We start from the raw sequence: 21,514 nt of genomic DNA, 5'->3' as shown, positions 1-21,514 counted from the left end.
TTATGGGTTTGATTCCCAGGACCACCCATATGTATGGATGCATGAATATAAGTTGCTTTGGATAAATGCCTGCTAAATGGCATATATTATTCAATTCTTGCAGGGATCACATGCACATACTAAAGACTTATACACTCACTGTATTGTTAGTGGCTTTGCATGAAGGCTTCTGCTAAGTGGCATTTGCAATTATATTATTACTAGAGATCTGCCAAGGCCAAGGCCTTGTGATGCAACACTAACACAGCAACAGTTTTAGATGGATCCAGCTTCTTAGATACTTTAGGTAAGACACATGACATGAGACACTAGGTCAGAGCTCTATCTGCACACCTGGCTGTTCTGTCTGTTTGTCGCATGGCTGGCACAGACTGTGCTGTGGGACCTTGTTTCTGCCAGCAAAACGCAACAGTCTGGACAGGAGCCTAAGTAATAGCTCACTGTCTGTATTCAGACTGTGTAGTCTATATTCATCTGTCTGTTTCTGTACAGGCACAGGCATGGACAGCCCACTCACTCTGCCCTCACCCACAGTGCAATCACAGAGTTTCTAAATCCAGAGGCACAACATTGCGATACTTCCAGGAACGCTTGTGAAACAGACCAAACAGACTGGCTTTAAGATGAATCACTCCCACCTACTGACCCCTGAGACTGACAGACAGGTCAGGTGGCTGTGATTCTGCCAAGTGTTGTCTCTATGAGAAATAGAATATAAATCTATTTCTATGTTCTTATACTGAACAAAAATATAAACCCTACATGCAACAATTGAAACTATTTTACTGAGTTACAGTTCACCCTACCTAGAATTCCTTACAATCAAATGCCGACGCATTATCTTCCAAGAGAATTCTCTTTGATTATAGTCACAGCCGTGTAGAAACTAAAACAGGAAACGCCCGTGCTCAGGTCAATACAACACTGATCTGACCAATCGGATTCCACGCTTCAAGATTGCTTCGATCACGTGGACTGGGATATGTTCCGGATAGCCTCAGACATTAACATTGACGTATACGCTGACTCGGTGAGCGAGTTTATTAGCAAGTGCATTGGAGATGTCGTTCCCTCTGTGACCATTAAAACCTTCCCTAACCAGAAACCGTGGATTGATGGCAGCATTCGCGCAAATCTGAAATTGCGAACCACCGCTTTTAATCATGGCAAGGCGACTGGAAACACGACCGAATACAAACAGTGCAGCTATTCCCTCCGCAAGGCAATCAAACAAGCAAAGCATCAGTACAGAGACAAAGTAGAGTCGCAATTCAACGGCTCAAACACGAGGCGTATGTGGCAGGGTCTACAGTCAATCACGGATTACAAAAAGAAAACATTGCTCATCCATATATTTATATGTACATATTCTTATTCATCCCTTTACATTTGTGTGTATTTGTGTGTATAAGGTAGTTGTTGTGAATTTGTTAGATTACTTGTTAGAATTTACTGCATAGTCGGAACTAGAAGCACAAGCATTTCGCTATACTCGCATTAACATCTGCTAATCATGTGTATGTGACCAATACAATTTGATTTGATTTGATATAAGGAAATCACTCAATTGAAATAAATTCATTAGGCCCTAAATCTATGTATTTCATGTGACTGGGCAGGAGCGCAGCCATGGGTGGACCTCGGAGGGCACTTTGAAGCAAGGCCCACCCACTGTGGAGCCAGGCCCAGCCGGTTTTATTACAGACAGAACTACTCCTCAGTTTCATCAGCTGTCTGGGTGGCTGGTCTCAGACAATCCTGCAGGTGAAGAAGACGGATGTGGAGGTCCTGGGCTGGCCTGGTTACACATGGTTTGTGGTTGTGAGGCGGGTTGGACGTACTGTCAAATTCTCTAAAACGACGTTGGAGGCGGCTTATGGTAGAGGAATTAACATTCAGTTTTCTGGCCACAGCTATGTTGGACATTCCTGCAGTCAGCATGCCAATTGCACACTCCCTCAAAACTTGAGACATATGTGGCATTGTGTTGTGTGACAAAACTGCACATTTTAGAGTGGCCTTTTATTGTCCCCAGCACATGGTGCACCTGTGTAAGGATCATCCTGTTTAATCAGCTTCTTGATATGCCACACCTGTCAGGTGGATGGATTATTTTGGCAAAGGAGAAATGCTGACTAACAGGCATGTAAACAAATTTGTGAACAAAATTTGAGAGAAATACGTTTTTTGTGCATATGGAACATTTCTGGAATATTTCATTTCACCTCATGAAACAGGGGACCAACACTTTACATCTTGTGTTTTTATATTTTTGTTCAGTACATATGATTCTGAGGGGGTGGGAGGGTGAGGGGTCAAAACATATCTTGCATATTGCAGCTAGACTGTGTGTTTTGCTTGATTTTCCTTATAAAAAAGCCATAAAGAGAAGAGCAGCACTGATGGAGAGGATAGACAGAGTTATTGAGAGAGAACACACCCCTTCTTCACTCTGCCAAAGTCGAAGGACATCTGTCTGTAGGCGAACGCCTTCTCGTTGAGGTACCGGCTGTAGCGTCTGATAAACGTGGACATGTCGTAGCCTGGGGGAGGAACAACAGGCCAATGTCACCTCCACGTCTCCATAGAAACAACGCCTCACAGAGGACCATTTCCATCACCCGAGAAACAAGTTTACATGGCCATGAGAGCCCATATTAATCACCATGGACACAGTTTTTACAGTGATCACACTGGGTGACAGCTTGACTCGACATCCGAGCTGGTTGCTTGGTAAACCCATCGAGGGAAGGGGCTGCCGGAGCTCACGTGTTAACTCACCTGGGAGCCAGTTTTGTCCAGAAAGTTACTGAGGTTGAAGAGGGTGTTCCTGGAGGCAAGGAACTGAGGAACCTCTGAGGAAGAGAGAGAGAGGAGAGAGAGAGAGAGAGAGAGAGAAGAGAGAAGAGAGAGAGAGAGAGAGAGAGAGAGAGAGAGGAGAGAGAGAGAGAGAGAGAGAGAGAGAGAGAGAGAGAGAGAGAGGGAGAGAGAGAGAGAGAGAGAGAGAGAAGAGAGAGAGAGAGAGAGAGAGCAGAGAGAGAGAGAGAGAGAGAGAGAGAGAAGAGAGAGAGACAGATAGAGAGGAAGAGGGCGGAGAGAGAAAGAGAGGGAAAGAGAGAGAGAGAGAAAGAGACAATACACACCAGTCAGAGGAGACAGGATCAATACACTAAAACAACAAACCAGCTCAGCAAATTATTGAGTCTGTTATGCTAAAGAACCAGACATTATGGCAGGTATTAAAACACATGCACATATTAAAACACACGCAAACACACAACTGCCTTCAAAAGATAATTACTATCTTCAAAGGATTGAATGAGTCACAAAAGGAAATGGATTAGATGTGTAATTTCAGAGGAGCTGTTTCATATTATACACACACAATTGTGTTGAGGAGGAACTGGAATTCATGTGAAAAGTGTGACATGATCATGCTGCAGCTTAATTGATTACAGAGAGCCAACATCAGAGAAAACAGCGCCTGAGTGGGCGGGTGAGAATGAGAATGCTTCTGCTCAAATACAGAATGTATCACCTACTAAACAATAATACATGAACGGCAAATAGGCTTCTATGGAGGAATTGTGAAACATGACAAGAAAATCACACTCTGCACACACACACACACACACCTATACACATGATATGTGCACGCGCACACACATACACACCTGGGTTTTCATTTACACTCTTAATTAATTCAAAAGTCAAAGCTCAGTTTAATGAGGTGAATTAAATGAGAGGTGAATTAAATGAGAGGTCCTCTCTTGGGTGGCAGGTAGCCTAGCGATTAGAGCGGTGGACCAGTAACTGAAAAGTTGCTGGTTCAAATACCCAAGCTGACTATGTGAAACATCTGTTGAGGTGCCCTTGATCAAGGCACTTAACCCTCATTTGCTCTGGGGATGCTGTACTTCTATGTCTGACCCTATAAAACAACATGTTTCACTGCACCTATCTGGTGTAAAACATATCATTTTGCGATACTGTAGTACACTCCTTCTCCTCCTCCCTCTTTCAGACAGTGTACAGTCTCATACCAACAGACACACTCCAGACGTTGAGCTAAACCCCACACATCTGTCTCTACACATACGGCTCTGGGAAAATGTATGCTGAGGGGCTGAAAATTCACTGGCCAGTCAAATACACACCCACACACACAAACATACACGCACATACACAGATGCACGCACATACATACACACACACACACACACTGTGATGAGATTAATAATGGTGGGGGGAAGGGCATATGAATGAAAATACCTCTTCAAAAAGCCAGTTACCCTGTGTCACCAATGGCAACAGAAGTGCACATGTCCTCTTCCCCATTGATTTCTGATCCACAGACACTGAGTTTAATTTCATTATCACAGTGTGTCCGTTCGACATGACAGCTCTTTGTGATCTTCCTGCATCTGCCTCCTCTCTCTCTCTCTCTCTCTCTCTCTCTCTCTCTCTCTCTCTCTCTCTCTCTCTCTCTCTCTCTCTCTCTCTCTCTCTCTTTCTTGTTTCTCCTCTATCCATATATCTCAGTGTGGCCATAGACATGCTAGACAGGCTAAACAGACAGTAAACAGAACATCTGCTTATTTGACTGTGTTACCCTGGTTGACCCCAGTGACATAACAATGGAGGTCAGGATGAAGGATGGAATTACTGAATATCTAAATGGCTGACTGAACACCTGCTCTTCCCATGACATAGACTGACCAGGTGAATCCAGGTGAAAGCTATGATCCCTTATTGATGTCACCTGTTAAATCCACTTCAATAGAGATTTTTGAGATCTGCAAATACATTTTTTAAGCAAGATAATAATGCCCAATGCACAAGGCTAGGAGTATCCAGGAATTGTTCCACGGCCATGACAGTGAATTCAGCTTACTGCATTGGCCTGCCCCGTCACCAGATCTCATTCCACATGAGCATCTGTGGGATGAGATGGAATGAGCTATTTGGACTAGAGATCGACTATCAGCCAACTTGACACAACTGTGAGAATCATTGGAGTCCATGGGCCAGCATCCTGTGGAATGCTTTAGAGACCTTGTAAAGTCCATGCCCCAATGAATTGAGGCTGTTCTGAGGGCAAAATGGAGCAACTCAATATTAGGAAGGTGTTCCTAATGTTTTGTACACTCAGTGTATTCAAACAAACAGGCTTATCATCTAACCTTAAACCCGCCAGAGCAGAGGTAGCCAACCCCTCCCTGGACAGCTACTGGGTATGCGAGGTTTGTGCTCCAGCCCTTCTTTAACATACCGGTTCAGCTAATCAAGGTCTTGATGAGTAGCTGATTACTAGAATATGACATGTTAAAGCAGGGTAAGAGCTAAAGCCTACACACCCAGTAGCTCTCCAGGAGGAGGGTGGCCAACTAAAAACTCAGCATGTCAATATAACCAACGTATATAAAAAAAGAGCCAATCACATCCCAGCCCTTTAATTACAGGCCCTCCATAGGAACAGTAGTGGTGGTGCTGGCTTTCACTCAACCTCATTGCCAGCGACCATCATGTGATGCGTAGTGATCAGGGCCTTGAACACCACCACCCAGCTGGCATTGGTGGCCCTCTCAAACAACGTGTCTGCCATCTGTGGGATGTTCACATTGGACTCCTTGGTGGCCTCAATCAGGTCTGAGGGAGAATAATGAAGAGAAATATAGTGCTTAATTACATTTTCCCATACATGTAATGTACAATCCCCATACATAATCAGGCTTGGTCAATTTGTACCTCGATCAGGTCTGAGCGAACAGCAACGATGAGAGGTTACACACTACAAACAGGTTACAAAGGGTACAAATAGGTTACAAACTCTACAAGTGCTTTACATTGAGTGTAATCTATGTCATTTTGACAATGTATTTCCCACCGGCTGGATTGCTTTAAACCAGATCTTCTGCTTCCTGGAAATAGTTCCATTGGTCCTGAACTGACAGACAGACAGAGCATCCTTTTGTCAATAGTTTCCTTTAATCACCTGGTCACACTGACACGGGTACAGAGTGAGGAGAAGAGAGAGGAAATTCCCTACAATTGTGAGAGAAAGGCATCACTCGGGGCAGAGCTAGAGAGACAGAGAGACAGAGAGCCAGAGAGAGTGGTGGTGCCATCTGAGCAGACAGACAGGGTGGGAAATTTCAAGCTGTTCTACCTCCCCCTCACCAACACAAATCAGCCAACATGTGCTCAGAGAAAATCTATTTACTGTGGCGGGATAGTAAGGATTCCTCAGTTGCGCTTGGTAGTTTTCGGTTTACATTCCTCATGTAAATGACTGATATATGAGATATTGCAGGTGAGTTTGCGGCTCAGAGAGAGGGAGGAACTCGCTCTGAGAACAGAAAATAGGTCATAGCAGTCCTGCATGGGAGAAGAAGTGAGGCACACGCAGTACAATATATCTCTGTCACTCTGCCAACAGACAGAGAAGGCTGAGAGATTGGTACTGAATTTCCCCTTTCTGACTTTACACACCCGAAATTACCAATACAGCCCGTCCACGTCCAAAACACTTTGCCATTTTGATTTGTTGTAATAAGATCTTCCTGCACTCAATAAAGATTTAGAAGCAAAATTGAAATGGACAGGAAGGTTGGATATATTTATATCGTACACAATGAGGCAGCGAGATGGAGGGACGGAGGGAGTGATAGAGAGATGAATAAAGAGGAGAGGGATGCTCTGAAGGTCAGGGTTCTGTCACAGACATGTTACAATGATGTCTCCCATCAGCCTTTTAGCATCATGGTATCATCATGAATGGCTGATCGGTGTGGACGTCCCCTCCAGTGAGGTAGGGTGCCTCTTGCGTGTGTATACCAACATACGTGTATACCACACACATACGTATACGTAGGTATGACCCATACTCGCGCACGCAGACACACACACACACACACACACATGTGCACCTACACACACACACACACACACACACACACACACACACACACACACACCACACACACACACACACACACACACACACACACACAGTGAGAAAGATCATCCCTAAGGGATTGACGAGTCAGCAGCCTGTACTCCACCTCCTCCGTTTCTCTCTCTTTATATACCTCTCTCCCTCACTCTTTCCTTCTCTCTCAAAATACACACACTGAGCCGTACACAAACCGACATAGAAGACACATGGACAAACACACAACAAGTTAAAACACAGATTCAGATCATCGATACACCGACAAACAGACACATACACACAAACAGAAACCCATGGATACCTCTGGGCCAAAGGCTACGCATAACGTCTGGGGCAATTCTAGGGGCTAACCAATGGTGACTTCACCTCGACTCCTCACAGAGACCCAAACCAAGCCAGTGACCGATTATGGTTCAAAGCTGAGTCACCCGGGTGTCTCAGATCTGTGTTACCCCACTGAGCAAGAGCCTTGGCATTCACCAAACCACCATATGTTAAGACTCACAACCGTGCAGGTTGGATAGGATAAAGTTGAATGACAAACAGAGAGGGTCCCCCAGGCATCATTACACTGATAATAAATCCAGCACCGTTAATTACCCGACCTTGCTCTAATCATTGTCGCTAATCCCATTGCCTTGTTAGACCAATCCTGCTGCTTCCTCTGGATTATCTGGGCACAGGAAGTAACAAGTGCTGTTCCCAGAGCAACATATCAGAGCACAACAAGTCCAGAGATAGACTATGATGAAGTCTGTTTTTTTTCTCACATAGACATCGACTATGGTCAGCAGGATCCACATAACGGCCAGAGTGGCCGCAATAATACATTCCCAGAGACGCATAGATATGAGAGGAGAGAGAGAGAGAGAGAGGAAGGTAGAGAGAGATCATTTAAATGACATTTAGAGAGAGAGAGAGAACGGAGAGAGAGAAACAAAAGAGAGGGAGCAGAGAGAGAAAGCAGAGAGATAGAGAGCGAATGGAGAGAGCAGATGGAGAGAGAGAGAGAAAAAGGAGGAAGAGAGCATAGAGAGAGAGAAAGGGTGGGTTAGAGATGAGGAGAAATGTGACTCAGGGCAGGGCTATTCTGATTGAGATGCTGAGCAGCAGGAACCTCAGCACGGCAAACAGCAGCCCTGACTCACTGTCTCAGCACAGCTCTCCCCCCCCCTCTCTCCATTATTCATACTGAGAGAGATGGGAAAGAGAGAGAGAAAGCGAGAGATATAGAGAGGGAGAGAGAGAGAGAGAGAGAGAGAGAGAGAGTGAGTGAGAGTGTGTGTGTGTGTGAGTGTGTGTGTATGTAATTATGCACACAGCAATTTCACAAATATCCCCTACTCACAAAGTCCCATACGTGTAGCATAGACCCACAAGGGATGTACAGTAGCTACTCACACTACGCAAATACAAACAGATGAGTGTGCACACACAGTCATGCATTCACTTAGACAACGTTGTCATAGCAGCAGTAACACTGCCCTAGTTATTAGGGACTACTTCCCTGTAGTGCACCTGCATGAGACAGACAGGGTGAATCACCACCTTGTGACACTACTGGAGCCAACACAGGAAGGAGGAGGGATTATAAAGATTCCTGTCATGGATCAAGTAGAATTGCCTCGTTGAAAAAGCCTAGTCATATTGGAATAAGGAGGAACAGTCAATTGTGACACGGGTGTTAGTGAAAACTTGAATCATGTATTTTCTTGAAATCCTACTAATGCCACATTACGGGACCATTTCATTGCCTAACATTTAAAACATAATATATTCACTGGGTGGCCACTGAGCTCTTGAGATAACATCATAAAAAGCCATAAATGAGATTATTAGCCTTGGAAGAAGCAACCAGAGCAGTACGTTATCAGTAGGGAGCCATAGAGGAAGAGCAGTGGCGACAGTAATTGCCAGTTAGGAAAGTGGTGGCAGTAATAGCAGCAGCCTTGGCAGTGATTACTGTAATAGTCACATCCCCATCTCCCCACTGCACCAGACACTACTCAATGGCACCATCATTCTGCAGCAGAGAGACAACACATACTCAGATACACACATTTAGTTCAGTTAGTATGTACCTCACACACACACACACACACAAATATACACGCTCACACACAGATATACACACACGCACGCACACACACACATTATCACACACACAGACATGTGTAACTAACTGACGTTGCAGAAAGGCAACGTTAGCCCACTGAGCTAAGACGTATGTGTTTTCAGGATTTAGCCAAGGTTATTCATTCACACAAGCGTAGGGAAATGCATCTCTCCTACTAAACGTACACAAACACAGTACACATACTACACACAGCCCTTCTGCCATACTCGTAAAGCCGCACCACCTGAGGCGTCATCGTGCAGCAGAGCGAGCAGAAGAGGAACATCACGGGTCTGACATAATCTCATCCTCGTGCTGTATGTGAACAAAGGCAGGAGGGGGGAGGAGGAGGCAGAGAAACCTGTCAGCGTCAAAGATACTACTACTCTACCTCAAATGCATCCATCATCCATCATCCATCCTCCATCATCCATCATCCATCCTCCATCATCCATCCTCCATCATCCATCATCCATCGCTTACACCAGGGCTCAGTATGTCAGTCGAATAGCCACAATGTTGACTGGAGAATTGCAATCACACACGCACTCTGCTGTTATTATGCATGACAAGACAGAGAACATCCACCCCCACACTGACAGCATCATCATCACACTGCCATACTGCCGCTCACACTGTGCTTTCATCACTTCTTCATCTTTGAAGCGAGTGTAGTGTTACAATGTGACTGGAACTTACATTGGAGGCTGCTTACTCTAAGCACGGGTTCAGACAAAGGCTAAACACAGACATGGCGCCTGCTACTCATCCTATGAGCTCTCATTGACACAGCTTTTACTGTAGAGCCATGTACAGTACGTATGTACGTGTGTGTGTGTGTGTGTGTGTGTGTGTGTGTGTGTGTGTGTGTGTGTGTGTGTGTGTGTGTGTGTGTGTGTGGTGTGTGTGTGGTGTGTGTGTGTGTGTGTGTGTGCTATTGACCGATATCGTGTCGGGTCACTGCCAGTGAAAACGATACCACCAACCCCCTGCCATATGTCCTTTTGCCAAACTCTGAATCGAACAGGCCCATTTCATTCATCAATAGCTGAAAGTGATACTGGTGCCACAGGACACAAAAGGGACACACAAAGTCACACACATAAGCACATGCACACACACACACACACACACACACACACACACACACACACATAAGCATACATGCATGTGCACACTAACTCACACAGGAAATGTATTGAGTCTTTTTATATAAACGGGTTTAGAGTACAAATGGGGATGAGCCAAGACTGTTTCCTTGGCAACTAGAAATCTCTCATAAGGTTGCAGTAAAATACCTTTGCAGAACATGTTACAGGTATATTTTCACTGCAACAGTTATAGACATAACATAGTAGTGCCAGACTACACAGAATCACACGTTTACCTGATATTTCATGTCCCATCTTATCCCATTTCACATACAGTGCATGACAAAGTGTACCACCAAGTGTATAACACACAATCAATTGGACATAACAAATGGATTCGAAAATAAGGATTTCAATATATGCCGTGCCCTCTCTCCAGTATGTCCATATTGACTGGTGTCAGATACACCAGCAAATCAAACCATTAAACCAAACCATGTAAAAGGTCCTGTTTCTGTGAGTGCTCGAGTATCTGTTGGAGGCATGCACCGTAAGATCATGTTTCACTGCACATGAATGGACCATGAAAGGCCCATGTTATTTATAGACCTCTTCCCCGAGCAGAACAGGTAAAAGTACCCAGAAACCCCACTGGCCAGCTGATTGCATGGCATATCAGCCAAGAGAGAACCAGCAAAATCCAGAGCAGACAGCGAGAGGAGAGGGACATTGGGGACAGAGAGACACATCTGAGGAATAAATATGTTACTGTCACTTCCAGAGCACTCTGATTGTAATCCCTTGTGTGTACCACTGTGAATCACGTATCTCATTCTCAATTTCCCTTCTTTCGCTCCCTGTACATCCTACTGTCCGACACTTACCCTACCCTCACTCCCTGAGCACCATAGTGACCATACGTTCATCCTACCCCCATTCCTTTAGCATTCTACACTCGGCCACCCTCTTCCTTAGCACCCTACACTCAGCCTACTCTCTCTACCTAAGCACCCTACACTCTGTCTACTCCCACTTCCTATATGCCCTACTATCCCTTCACTCCCGATGGGTCTAAATCAGTTCTGTCTCTTCCTCCCCCTTCTCCATCCCCATGGGGCTGCCCTGTCCCGGGTTCCCTCCTGGGTGCTTGTAGCAGTGCCCCTGGGAGCAAAGCGGTGAGGCTGCAGGGTGAATAAACAGGAAACACAAGCGTCCCTGCATTATTGAAGCCCTGCTTGTGTAGAGACAGACATTGAGACACAGCCCACCCCATCACTGCTGTGTGCAGGTTAGGAAAGGGATGCCCACCTGGATGTTGGCTAGGAGCTGTGCCCTCATACAGGAGTGAAAAGTGTAAAGTATTTAGCTTAGCGGGCTAACACAGTTCTTTAGCAGGCTAACACAGTCTTTAGCTCAGCCGGCTGACACAGTCTTTAGCTCAGCAGGCTGACACAGTCGTTAGCTCAGCTCACTGGCCTAACAATTTTTAGCGGAGCAAGCTAACACAGTCTTTAGCTCAGCGGGCAAACACATTATTTAGCTCAGCAGACTAATACAGTTTTTAGCTCAGCAGGCTAATACAGTTTTTAGCTCAGCAGGCTAATACAGTTTTTAGCTCAGCAGGCTAACACAGTCTTGTGGTATGGAGACATCCTGGGTTTGAGCGCTGATCAGTCACAGAAGCAGCAAAACAACTATTCGTCATAGGCCTACTGGTCTATATGTGTGGTAGAGCAGTAGATCATGTTTCAATGGGATTTCAGAATGACTGGGAATACGTACAGTGGCTTCCGAAAGTATTCACCCTCGTTGACATCTTTCCTATTTTGTTGCCTTACATCCTGGAATTAAAATGTATTTTGGGGGGGGGGGGTTGTATCATTTGATTTACACAACATGCCTACCACTTTGAAGATGCAAAATAAAAAAAATTGGGAGACAAACAAGAAATAACACCAAAAAAATGAAAACTTGAGCATGCATAACTATTCACCCACCCTAACTCAATACTTTGTAGAGCTACCTTTTGCAGCAATTACAGCTGCAAGTCTCTTGGGGTATGTCTCTATAAGCTTAGCATATCTAGCCACTGGGATTTTTGCCCATTCTTCAAGGCAAAACTGCTCCAGCTCCTTCAAGTTGGATGTGTTCCGCTGATGTACAGCAATCTTTAAGTAATATCACAGGTTCTCAATTGGATTGAGGTCTGGGCTTTGACTAGGCCATTTCAAGATATTTAAATGTTTCCCCTTAAACCACTCAAGTGTTGCTTTAGCAGTATAATTAGGGTCATTGTTCTGCTGGAAGGTGAATCTCCGTCCCAGTAGCAAATCTCTGGAAGACTGAAACAGGTTTCCCTCAAGAATTTCCCAGTATTTAGCGCCATCAATCATTCCTTCAATTCTGACCAGTTTCCCAGTCCCTGCCGATGAAAAACATCCCCACAGCATGACGCTGCCACCACCATGTTTCACTGTGGGGATGATGTTCTTGGGGTGATGAGAGGTATTGGGTTTGCACCAGACATAGCGTTTTCCTTGATGGCCAAAAAGCTCAATTTTAGTCTCATCTGACCAGAGTACCTTCTTCCATATGTTTTGGGAGTCTCCCAAAACATATGCAGCTCCTTCAGGGTTATCTTTGGTCTCTTTGTTGCCTCTCTGATTAATGACCTCCTTGCCTAGTCCATGAGTTTTGGTGGGCGGCCCTCTCTTGGCAGGTTTGTTGTGGTGCCATATTCTTTCAATGTTTTAATAATGGATTTAATGGTGCTCCGTGGGATGTTCAAAGTTCCAGATATTTTTTTATAACCCAACCCTGATATGTACTTCTCCACAACTTTGTCCCTGACCTGTTTGGAGAGCTCCTTGGTCTTCATGGTGCCACTTGCTTGGTGGTGCCCCTTGCTTAGTGGTGTTGCAGACTCTGGGGCCTATCGGAACAGGTGTATTTATACTGAGATCATGTGACACTTAGACTGCAAACAGGTGGACTTTATTTAACTAATTGTGTGACTTCTGAAGGTAATTGGTTGCACCAGATCTTATTTAGGGGTTTCATAGCAAAGGGGGTGAATACATACGGACGCACCACTTTTCCGTTGTTTATTTTGGGGAATTTTTTTAAACAAGTTATTGTTTTCATTTCACTTCACCGATTTGGACTATTTTGTGTATGTCCATTACATGAAATCCAAATAAAAATCCATTTAAATTACAGGTTGTAATGCAACAAAATAGGAAAGATGCCAAGGGGGATGAATAGTTTTGCAAGGCACTGAATATGTGACTAGTCTGAGCATAAACTAACCACAGAGCTCCTGGAGCATCGCTATGAGCTACACCCCAGACATAACCGAAAGGTTGCTGGATCGAATGCCTGAAATGACAAGGTAAAAATCTGTCGTTCTGAGCATAAGGCAGTTAACCCACTGTTCCCCGGGTGCCGATGACATGGATGTCGATTAAGGAAGCCCTCCCGCACCTCTCTGATTCAGAGGGGTTGGGTTAAATGCAGAAGACATATTTTAGTTGAATGCATTCAGTTGTACAACTGACTAGGTATCACCTTTTCCCTTCAATAAGAGGACTTAATATCCATAAAACCAGGTCAATAGTGTGACCAGTGTTAGTATTTTTTATTTAACTGGGCAAGTCAGTTAGGAACAAATTCTTATTTACAATGATGGCCTACCCGGGCCAACCCTAACGACAATGGGCCAATTGTACATTTCCCTATGGGACTCCCGATCATGACCTGTTGTGATACAGCCTGGAATCGAACCAGGGTCTGTAGCGACACCTCTAGCACTGAGATACAGTGCCTTAGACCGTAGATACAGCACAACAGTTTGACTAGAGGGAGCATGTTATTTTATCACAGTATTAAGGGAAGATCTCAATTGTATATTCCTCTTTCTCTCGCTATCCCTCTTCTATCCCCTTTTTACTGCAGCACACTAATTTCACGGTTCTCTACTGGGAAAGAATGAATAGGGGTGGGGTAAGGATGGGGGGGGGCGCCTAACAAAGCAGCAAGGAGAAGATGGAGAAAAATGGAACGAGCACAAGGAAGTTGGGGGGCGTAGCTGCACCACTTAGCCCTACCACTCCCTCTTATTTCTTCTCACTATACTAACACTCTATACATCTCACAAAGTGAGCTTGCTCAATCTAGTCTCTCGCTGCTCCACCTTGTCTCTTTTTAACTTTCCCTCTGCCGCTACAGATGCATGTTTTCTCTCATTCTATTCTGAAGGAGATCTTCACTCTCCATGAATGAGTTGATATGACTTCAAATGCAGGAGCAACGTACTACATAAATACAGCTCCTTACACATACAGTGGCAAGAACAAGTATGTGAACCATTTGGAATTACCTGGATTTCTGCATAAATTGGTTATACAATTTCATCTGATTTTCATCTAAGTCACAACAATAGACAAACACAGTGTGCTTAAACTAATTTCACACAAAATATTGTCTTTTTCTTGTCTATATGGAATACATAATTTAAACATTCGCAGTGTAGGTTGGGGAAAGTATGTGAACCCTTAGGCTAATGACTTCTCCAAAAGCTCATTGGAGTCAGGAGTCAGCTAACCTGGAGTGCAATCAATGAGATGAGATTGGATATGTTGGTTAGAACTGCCCTGCCCTATAAAAAATACAGACTAAATTTGAGTTTGCAATTTACAAGAAGCATTGTCTGATGTGAACCATGCCTCGAATAAAAGAGATCTCAGAAGACCTAAGATTAAGAATTGTTGACTTGCATAAAGCTGGAAAGGGTTACAAAAGTATCTCTAAATGCCTTGATGTTCATCAGTCCATGGTAAGACAAATTGTCTATCAATGGAGAAAGTTCAGCACTGTTGCTACTCTCCCTAGGAGTGGCCGTCCTGCAAAGATGACTGCAAGAGCACAGCGCAGAATGCCCATTGAGGTTAAAAAGAATCCTAGAGTGTCAGCTAAAGACTTAGAGAATTCTCTGGCACATAATAACATCTCTGTTGACAAGTCTACGATACGTAAAACACTGAAACAAAAAGGGTGTTCATGGGAGGACACCGCGGAAGAAGCCACTGCTGTCCAAAAAAAAACATTGCTGCACGTCTGAAGTTCGCAAAAGAGCACCTGGATGTTCCACAGCGCTACTGGCAAAATATTCTGTGGACAGATTAAACTACAGTTGAGTTGTTTGGAAGGAACACACAACACTATGTGTGGAGAAAAAGAGGCACAGCACACATCAAATCCTCATCCCAACTGTAAAGTATGGTGGAGGGAACATCATGTTTTGGTGCTGCTTTGCTGCATGCTATCATCGACGTAAATAATGAATTCCCACGTTTATCAAGACATTTTGCAGGAGAATCATCGGACGGGGCCACACTGTCTCCCGACCCCTCCTGTCTCAGCCTCCAGTATTTATGCTGCAATAGTTTGATCGGGGGCTAGGATCAGTCTGTTAAATCTGCAGTATTTCTCCTGTCTTATCCTGTGTCCTGTGTGAAGTTAAGTATGCTCCCTCTAACTCTCTCTCTTTCGCTCTTTCTCTCTTTTCTCTCTTCTCTCGGAGGACCTGAGCACTAAGACCATGCCTCAGGACTACCTAGCCTGATGACTCCTTGCTGTCCCCAGTCCACCTGGTCGTCCTGCTGTTCCAGTTTCAACTGTTCTGACTGCGGCTATGGAACCCTGACCTGTTCACCTGTAACGGCAGATTTCCTCCTCTTCGTCTGAAGAGGAGGTGTAGGGATCGGACCAAGACGCAGAGTGGAAAGTGTCCATTATTTATTATAAAATTAACTGAACACTACAATGAAACAAATTAACAAATAGAATCCAACCGAAAACAGTCCCGTGTGGCACGAATACTAACACGAAAGACAAACACCCAACAAACACACACGTGAACCCCGGCTGCCTAAGTATGATTCTCAATCAGGGACAACGATTGACAGCTGCCTCTGATTGAGAATCATACCAGGCCGAACGCACAAAACCCCAACATAGAAAACAACACATAGACAACCCACCCAACTCACGCCCTGACCATACTAAATAAATACAAAACAAGAGAAAACAGGTCAGGAACGTGACATCACCGGACATGCTACCTTGTCCCGGACTTGCTTTTTTCGACTCTCTCTCTCTACCGCACCTGCTGTCCTCTGAATGCTCGGCTATAAAAAGCCAACTGACATTTACTCCTGAGGTGCTGACCTGTTGCACCCTCTACAACCACTGTGATTATTATTATTTGACCCTGCTGGTCATCTATGAACGTTTGAACATCTTGGCCATGTACTGTTATAATCTCCACCCGGCACAGCCAGAAGAGGACTGGCAAACCCTCAGAGCCTGGTTCCTCTCTAGGTTTCTTCCTAGGTTCCTGCCTTTCCAGGGAGTTTTTCCTAGCCACCGTGCTTCTACATCTGCATTGCTTGCTGTTTGGGGTTTTAGGCTGGGTTTCTGTATAGCACTTAGTGACATCAGCTGATGTAAAAAGGGCTTTATATTGGTTGATTGATTATGGTTCATTGTTTAGCTAGCTAGCTACATGTCTAAACAAAAGACTCCACTATACAAATAACCATTTCACTGTACCATTTACATCTTCTGTATCCTATGCATGTGAAAAATAAACTGATATAATTTGATATAGTGTGTGTTTACCAGAGACAGTAACGTGAAGAACAACATGACCAGCTGTCACGATCGTCAATGGGAGAGAGAGAGGACCAAGGCGCAGCGTGTGGAAAATACATCTTCTCTTTATTAGAAGAAGGACAACGAAACAAAACAACAAACAGACGAACGTGAAGCTATCAAAGACTAAGTGCAAACATGCAACATAGACACAGACATAGACAATTACCCACCAAACCCCAATGCCTATGACTGCCTTAAATATGGCTCTCAATCAGAGACAATGAACCACAGCTGCCTCTAATTGAGAACCAATCTAGGCAGCCATAGACATAACTAGACAACTACACTAGACACTACAAAAACACATACATTCCCCATGTCACACCCTGACCTAACTAAAAAACATAAAGAAAACAAAGAATACTAAGGCCAGGGCGTGACACCAGCACCAAAGATAGATTAGGATATAGGCCAAGGACTATATAAAATGTATTTGTACTACTACGTTTTTGCTACTACTTTTAGTCTTCAAATATTTGGTTGTTTACTACACTACCTTAGTACACTACTCTCCAGTAGGTGTACCAAAACAGTAGGTGTAGCAAAATATTTAAGGGCATTTTCTCAATAGTGGCGTTACAAGTTTATTAACTTTCAAAGCAGAATAACTTTCCCATTGTTCCTCAACTGCAGTGTATGATATACTATTTTCTATCTCTGACTCTAATTTTATCCTATGTAAAAAACACAATTTCCAATTTAGCTAAATAGTACCAAATCCAGGTGGTGGGTTACATATCTGCTGCCACCTCTCACCCCCTCCCCTGTGCCCTCCAACCCCTACTACTACATAAAAGCTGTTAATTGGAATGACTGTGGATTTAGATTTAGGCAGTGCAGGTGATAATTAACAGTGCTGGTGATAATTAACACCACACACACACACACACAGAGAGATGGGTATTCTGCTGCAAATGCCTGTCGGATGTCACGATCGAATATATATGTGTTGTTGTGTATGTATGTGTGTTGGTGTGTGTCCGCCGCCATTGTCGCACCCTCTATTACCAGCCTGTTCAACCTCTCCTTCGTATCATCTGAGATCCCCAAGGATTGGAAAGCTGCCGCGGTCATCCCCCTCTTCAAAGGGGGAGACACCCTGGACCCAAACTGTTACAGATATATTCCATCTGCCCTGCCTATCTAAGGTCTTCGAAGCCAAGTCAACAACACAGATCACAGACCATCTCGAATCCCACCGTACCTTCTCCGCTGTGCAATCCGGTTTCCGAGCCGTCACGGGTGCACCTCAGCCACGCTCAAGGTACTAAACGATATCATAACCGCCATCGATAAAAGACATTACTGTGCAGCGTCTTCATCGACCTGGCCAAGGCTTTCGACTCTGTCAATCACCATATTCTTATCGCAGACTCAGTAGCCTCGGTTTTTCTAATGACTGCCTTGCCTGGTTCACAACTACTTTGCAGACAGAGTTCAGGTGTCAAATCGGAGGGCATGTTGTCCGTTCCTCTGGCAGTCTCTATGGGGTACCACAGGGTTCAATTCTCGGGCCGACTCTTTTCTCTGTATACATCAATGATGTTGCTCTTCTGCGCGGGCGATTCCCTGATCCACCTCTACGCAGACGACACCATTCTGTATACTTCCGGCCTTCCTTGGACACTGTGCTATCTAACCTCAAAACGAGCTTCAATGCCATACAACACTCCTTCCGTGGCCTCCCAACTGCTCTTAAACGCTAGTAAAACCAAATGCATGCTTTTCAACCGTTCGTGCCTGCACCCGCACGCCGGACTAACATCACCACCTGGACGGTTCCGACCTAGAATATGTGGAACTCTATAAGTACCTAGGTGTCTGGCTAGACTGCAAACTCTCCTTCCAGACTCATAACAAACATCTCCAATCCAAAATCAAATCTAGAGTCGGCTTTCTATTCCGCAACAAAGCCTCCTTCACTCACCGCGCAAACTTACCCTAGTAAAACTGACTATCCTACCGATCCTCGACTTCGGCGATGTCATCTACAAAATAGCTTCCAATACTCTACTCAGCAAACTGGATGCAGTTTATCACAGTGCCATCCGTTTTGTTATCTAAAGCACCTTATCGACCCACCACTGCGACCTGTATGCCCTAGTCGGCTGGCCCTCGCTACATGTTCGTCGTCAGACCACTGGCTCCAGGTCATCTACAAGGCTATGCTAGGTAAAGTGCCGCTTATCTCAGTTCACTGGTCACGATGGCTACACCCACCCGCAGCACGCGCTCCAGCAGGTGTATCTCACTGATCATCCCTAAAGCCAAAAACCTAATTTGGACGCCTTTCCTTCCAGTTCTCTGCTGCCTGCGACTGGAACGAATTGCAAAAATCTCTGAAGTTGGAGACTTTTATTCCCTCAACAACTTTAAAAATCTGCTATCCGAGCAGCTAACCGATCGCTGCAGCTGTACATAGTCATCTGTAAACTACCCACCCAATTTACCTACCTCACCCCCATACTGCTTTTATTTATTTACTTTTCTGCTCTTTTGCACACCAGTATCTCTTCTTGCACATGATCATCTGATGATTTTATCACTCCAGTGTTAATCTGCTAAATTGTAATTATTCGATTTATTGCTACCTCATGCTTTTGCACACATTGTAGTATAGATTCTCTTTTTTTTCTACCATGTTATTGACTTGTTTATTGTTTACTCCATGTGTAATCTTGTGTGTTGTCTGTTCAACTGCTATGCTTTATCATTGGCCAGGTCGCAGTTGCAAATGAGAACTTGTCTCAACTAGCACTAACCTGGTTAAATAAAGGTGAAAAAAAAAAAAAAAAAAACGTGCATGCGTGTGTGTCCACAGCCCTGATCATGACTCATGTACACTCAAACAGCTGTTGTAGCAGGGCAAGAGGATGGAAGCCATATTGTTTAAATTGCATTGGATAAAGATGGTGGTCCTTATGAGCAGCAGGGTAGCAGGTCTCCTCCTTCTGAACCATCTAATTTGGCTATAATCCCAATCCTGCCAGTGCACTACCTCCCTCTGGGCTCAGGCTAAGGCTGTCCTTCTCATCTTACTAGGGTCTTAACCTTTGAAGTCAGTATGAAAACCATCAGTCTTTCTGACCATAGGGACCAAAAAACACGGTAGAAGCCAGAATCCCAACATGGCCACAATAATAAGATGATGTGAGAGTCATGAAGAGGTTAAACGTTTCCCAAGACTTGTGCCCAGGCAGCTGGGGCCCATGAGTGGCATAGACATAGAAAGCTGGTCTTCTTAATCCATAGCGACCCCATACAGTTGTGTTCTCTCTCCCCTTCCACACAATGAGAACTTGGCAGGAGAACGTACTTAGCATTCACACATAAGCAGTGCAACAGCTCTAAGATTGCTGGAGTCTGCACTGAAGACACAAGCAGGCCCTGTCGAGCCACCATCAAGAGTGTTGAAAGACGTTAAAGCACCTCCTTGCTGTTCAGCTGTAATGATCACAATTCTAAAATAATGAACGCGTGGATCTTTCACACAGGTGTGTCTCCAATCCCCTGCTAAGATGATAGCTGACCTGACATCTTACGCTTTTCAGGGCTTTCAATGTAAGCTGTGGTGTGAAGCTACACCGTCTTCTAGGTGTGAAGGTGTGGTCTGAGGAATCCTGACTGACAGACGGACCATTACAGTCTACTGTGTTGTCTGGCAGGAGGAAGACCCATTTCTGATCAGAGTCATGTTCTCAAGAGAGAAAATGTTTTGAAATAGGGACATTTTAAATGCAAAATCTTGCTTTACAAAATGTTTTGCTACAGAGTGTCCTACTGAACATGACCCAAGTGATCTAGTTCAGCTACTACACTGGTGTCCTATTACACTACTACTGTATTATGTCTAGTGAAGTCCAGTGAGGGTTGGACACCTGAGAGAGGTTGGAGGCTCTCTCCTCACTCTCTCTCTCCTCACTGCAGCACACTACTAGCACTGCATAATTTCACTCTCTACTGGGAGAGAATGAATAGGGGTGGGGTAAGGATGATTGGGAGAGAGAGCCTCTCTCCCTCTCGCTCTCCCGCTTATGGGTCAGCATGGAAAGCTTACAGGCCTGGTGTTTGACGATATCACACTCACGAAATCACCATGGAAACATACCGGGGACACAGAGTCTTCAAACGAAAAAGACACAAGAGACCTTTCCGCTTTTTAGATGGCACCACTCTATATCCAGACAAACGATTCCTACATCACAAGAACACATATAGGATTGGGAAATGAACATTAAGTGTGCTTTGGTGTACATCAATCAGGCAAGAACATGTTCTGAATTAATATCAATTTCCAGTCCTCCTCTAGCCGATGGGGAAGCCTTGATGAACAAGACTTGGAAGGACAGCATCACAACTAGTTATAAATAAACAATAAAACAGTAGGATCCACATTTTGCTCAAAAATCATACTTCTTGTATATTTCCTTTTTTTGCCTCTCAATTATTGAAGTCTGAGAGGAAAATCTGCTGGATGCAAAAGTTATTAAATTCATAATGTTGTTAGATCTAATAATGGTTTTGTGAGGGGTTCAGATCACAGACCTGCAATAATATTTAAAAAATTACATATAAAAAAATGAAAAAATATTTTACAAATATCTGTATTATTTGTCTTGTCTGTCCCATCTCCCC

General features: G+C 44.4%; 1 protein-coding gene across 1 annotated transcript in view; it reads right to left on the bottom strand.

Annotated features, from left to right (window-relative positions):
* The window catches only part of snap91a (synaptosome associated protein 91a), a 67,199-nt gene that overhangs the window by 35,388 nt on the left and 10,297 nt on the right, over window positions 1-21,514 (bottom strand). The window contains 3 exon segments of the mRNA XM_070443838.1: window positions 2,441-2,543; window positions 2,778-2,853; window positions 5,507-5,649. Of these exon segments, the coding sequence (XP_070299939.1) occupies window positions 2,441-2,543; window positions 2,778-2,853; window positions 5,507-5,649 (322 nt within the window).

The sequence above is a fragment of the Salvelinus sp. IW2-2015 genome, linkage group LG6.1 (genome assembly GCF_002910315.2).
Source record: "Salvelinus sp. IW2-2015 linkage group LG6.1, ASM291031v2, whole genome shotgun sequence".
NCBI lineage: Eukaryota > Metazoa > Chordata > Actinopteri > Salmoniformes > Salmonidae > Salvelinus > Salvelinus sp. IW2-2015.
This window is presented reverse-complemented; position numbering and strand designations above follow the sequence as displayed.